Here is a 4,241-nt window from a genome sequence, read left to right on the forward strand (position 1 = left end):
TTGGAGGGAATCACCAGAACACTTCCATGTCTCACATACCCACCACCCAAGGAAATGGATGGATTCACTCCTACGTCCATTGAGTTACCGTTGCGAAAAACAATTTAGCTAACAAATTAATGCTTGAGAGGCAAGATGAATCCTCCAAGTTGTTGCCCTCCCCTTTAGAAAGTCAACGTACACGGCCTACAGCTGCATACTTTTGTTTCCCCCCAGCAGGGCAGGAGGCAGGAGGGGAGCAGAGGCAGGTGACGTACCGTCGTAGTAGACGATGGCTCCGACCAGGTCGTCTTTGCGCAGCATTGGGAAGAGTTCCAAGGCTCTCGACTTGCTAAGGACATAACTGCTCCTCAGGCACTGGCTCCCTGCCACTATGTCGTAGAGTTTTATCCCAAACCAGTAGTATGGCAACTGCCACCATCTGCAGGGAAAGAAAAATTCCCCATGAAGTGAAATAAAAGGTAAATGAACGCCCGAGTGCATGCACACCCTGTTACTGTCACACAGAAGGGTGAGTTACAGCACGTTGTCCTGCACCAGTTTTACTCTGTAACCTTCAGACAAGTTCATGGCATCACAATATCACATAAACAGGCAAGAATTTGTGGGTTGTTCACTAGTGTTGCCAACTGACCCACTCGCTGCAGTTAGGCAGGTTCAAGGATTTATTATTCTAGAATTAGGATCACAAAGCACCTTCTGTACCTCAGTGCCAGGTGAGGTATTAAAGCTATGTGTTGAGGGAAGAACCCATCTGCATGGCCAAGCTGGAAGGGTTCCAAAAATGCACCTCCTGCCTAATGCCTCCTGCACAAACAGGACAAATAAATGCAGCTGGCCACTGAGAGACACGAGCTGCAGCTATTACAAGTCCCTGCTCCTAGGACAGGAATGAGGCCATACTTTAAGATCACTCAGCAAAGCCTCACTGTTGCAGTGAGTAACTGTTCTTAGAGTTCTAAAAATCCAACCCAAATCACCACCTGTCTCCTGCAGGACAAAGCTTGGGGTAGGCTTGAAGACATGCTTGGAAAGAAGCAGCTGGAAACACCTCCAGGGAACCTGCTTGTTTGTCAAAGCAATGGTAAAGGAGAGACACTGGAGCAGGGCTTACTTGTAAACAGGCAGCATTATTGGCAAAGGAGCTGAGAGGTGAGGAGCAATTTCAAGGAGATTTGCACGCTCCAGAAGTGACTCTTTCACTATCTTGTACTGGAAAAGAGAAGTGTACATGTGAGTCCCCAGAGATGCAATTTTGTCTCTGTGTGCAACGTTTAACAAGAAAGTGCTTATCAAAGCAAACATCTCCCACTATTTTTACTGTTCTTTCAAAGACATGCTGAGATTTCCTGAAAGATTTCAAAGGAAAACTTTTCCCAAGGAAATTAAGTTTGGTTAGTTTGATTTTGGTGTCTTGGCAAGTCAGCTGAATAGTTTTTCTCTTGAATGCAAAGCTCAGGATCCGTGTTAGAGCCAACTGTGGGCAGGAGGCACTGTTTCTGTAGCAGTATTATAACCACTGAACATCCTTTAAGTTAGAGAGCTTCCAATGAGAAGACAAATCAATTTCTCCAAACAAAAATATCCCACCTCCAGCAACACAAGAACACATAAAAGCACGTACACATGACCCTTTACCATATTTTCTTTCTCCACTCCAGAATGAACAGGACAACCATTCACCCCCCCAAATTCTGATCATGGCAAGTAGGAAGCCCATTTTATTCTGAAGCCAGCCCTGTCTCTGCCTGCCTTCCCCAAAGCACACACAGGCTATGAGGCACAGCAGCCAGACTGCCCATGGAGGAACTGAGCACCAGGCAGCAGCCCCGACCTCCAGGCTGGGGGAGCTGAACTGGAGGAGGCACTTTCTGTGCACAGTGGCTGTGGAGTAAGAGAGTCAAGGACTGAAAAAATAAAAAGGAGACTTGGCTATAATTGGGCTAGAGGAAGTGTCTACCAGCAATTTTTGCCTAACAACCAGCATAAACAATTACCTGCTCGAGATCCAAGTTCATGATGGCCTTCTGAAGATACCTCACTCCACCATGGATCAATTTAGTACTCCTGCTGCTGGTCCCTGATGAGAAATCATCTCTTTCTAGAAGGGCTGTTTTTAGTCCTGTGTTACCAGAAAACCAAATTAACTCCTTAAATTACACAATTTGTATGTAATTCATTAAAGACACTTCTCTAGGGTAGAGACAATCACAAGAAAAATTACTCTGTACATGGATAAATTTGTATTCAAAGTGTAGTGCACTGTCTATATCGTAATGAAAAATTTTAGCCTCCTTCCTAAGGGAAAAGTCAAAACAGAACTTAAACAGAAGCACATTAAAACCTGGATATTTCACAATAGAAAGGCATTACAGTACATTACAGGGGCCACGCTCCCTCAAGCAAATTACAGCTCGTGTTCATGGCAGGAAGAGAATATTTTCCTGAATGCTTTTAACTCTTTGCAGCAGAGAGCTCCAAACCTGTCACTCTAAACCAACTCACACAGCTCACCAGGGAACCAGCATCTCTGTGAGCCTCAGAGGTGGCCAGGGCAGAGGAGAGCCCCCCCTGGGCATGGAAAGGCCAGGGAACAGCTTTCCAGGGGCACAGGCACACTGCTTCACGTGGAAATCACTCCAGAACTATGGAGCCATGCAGCTGCCTCGGCTGGAAGAAACCTTTAAGATCAAGTCTCACCCCTAACCCAGCACTGCCAGGGCACCACTAAACCATGGCCCTCAGCCCATCTACATGACTTTTCAGTCCCTCCAGGGATGGGGACTCCACCACTGTCCTGGGCAGCCTGGGACAGGCCTCAACAACACTTTAGGAAGAAACTGTTCTTCAGGTCCAACCCTGGCACAACTTGAGGCCATTTCCTCTTGTCTTTGTTCCTTGGGAGCAGAGCCTGACCCCCACCTGGCTCCAGGCTCCTGCCAGGGAGTTGTTGAGACCCTGACCCTCCTTTTCCCCTCCTTCTTGTCGAAGGAGACTGACAGTGACTATGTGATGCAAGTCAGGTGACAGGAAGAGTTGCTGGATTAACAGAAGCCTTTTAAAGATAAGATACAGGCACATCCTTGTGCAGACACCTACAAGACAACCATCACTGACTTCCAACATCCAGCACATGCAAACCCAACCAAGATGAGCACCACAGGACAAACACGTGGCAATCCTTCACTCAGAAGACAGGTGGAGGGACAGTCTGTGTTCCAGGGGTCAGCAGTACAGCCCCTCTCCACCACTGGCAGAGTTTCAAGTCAGGCAGGCAAGGCAAAAGAGGAATTAAATTCCTCAGCATTGCTGCCCAAGTCAACAGCAACCACAGGAGGATGCATGCCCGAGGAGAAGACCACTATGTGCATTGCAAGTCTTCCCTTGGGTCTTCCCTTCACTCTCTTGGAGGGGTGCTTTATGTTACTGGTTGGTGAACATACATCTTAACATCACTTGGCCTCCCAAAACTTTTATGTCCTTAAAAAAACAAAAATCTAATTATTACTGGTAACTTCCAAAGATCAGAGTAATTTATTTTTGTCAAATGTGACTGAAGATTAATGGATACAATCAGAAATAATTTGGTGAGGCTATATCAAACCCACGAAGAGCAGAATTTGTTGTGAAGCGAAGCAAACATGGTAAAAGAGCAAGTTCCATGAATGAACAGCAACAACACACAAGTCATTAAGCAAACGCCTAGGAATGTTTCACACTTCAGAAACCCACTGATACAAACAGAAGAGCGAGTCAGAGGGTAAGCACAGATCACCCACCATCATCTCTGAATGCTTCCCAGCTGCATTGCCCACCACTGCACAGCAGAAGTGAGGAGACCTGAAATTGCCTTTAATAATACATGACAAAATTCAGAGCCCGAGCGGGGCTGGTGTGTGCCTGCCCCAGCCCTGACTGCTCCATCTGCTCCCAAACCACCACACTGCCTGGACCAGTGTGCTCCAAATCCAGAAAAAAACACTCCTGCAGTCAGAGTTGCCTCTCATTCCTGAGGTGTATCTCCAGGTTAAGGAACCTGAAGGACCTCATATGCTCCCATCTCTGTATATGAAGATCTACTTTCATTAAACTTGTGATCACAGACAATCCAACTAAGTAAGGAGCAACAGAGACTGAGAAGTCCATCGAGAGCATCCAGAAAAAAAGCTGGAAGGGACCTTAAAGGTCACCCAGTTCCAACATCCCTGCCATGGGCAGGGACACCTCCCACTAGACCAGGG

At 46.8% G+C, this 4,241-nt stretch overlaps 1 protein-coding gene across 1 annotated transcript in view; it reads right to left on the bottom strand.

Moving 5' to 3' along the window:
* Positions 1-257: 257 nt before the first annotated feature.
* The window catches only part of LOC103770695 (glycerol-3-phosphate dehydrogenase, mitochondrial-like), a gene marked incomplete at both ends in the record, with an annotated part of 4,555 nt that continues 571 nt past the window's right edge, over positions 258-4,241 (bottom strand). Inside the window, 3 exons of the mRNA XM_008937968.1 lie at positions 258-421; positions 1,115-1,212; positions 1,998-2,122. Of these exons, the coding sequence (XP_008936216.1) occupies positions 258-421; positions 1,115-1,212; positions 1,998-2,122 (387 nt within the window). The remainder of the gene's footprint in view (positions 422-1,114; positions 1,213-1,997; positions 2,123-4,241) is intronic.

Source organism: Merops nubicus, unplaced genomic scaffold, assembly GCF_000691845.1.
Source record: "Merops nubicus isolate BGI_N331 unplaced genomic scaffold, ASM69184v1 scaffold23453, whole genome shotgun sequence".
In the NCBI taxonomy this organism is placed as follows: domain Eukaryota; kingdom Metazoa; phylum Chordata; class Aves; order Coraciiformes; family Meropidae; genus Merops; species Merops nubicus.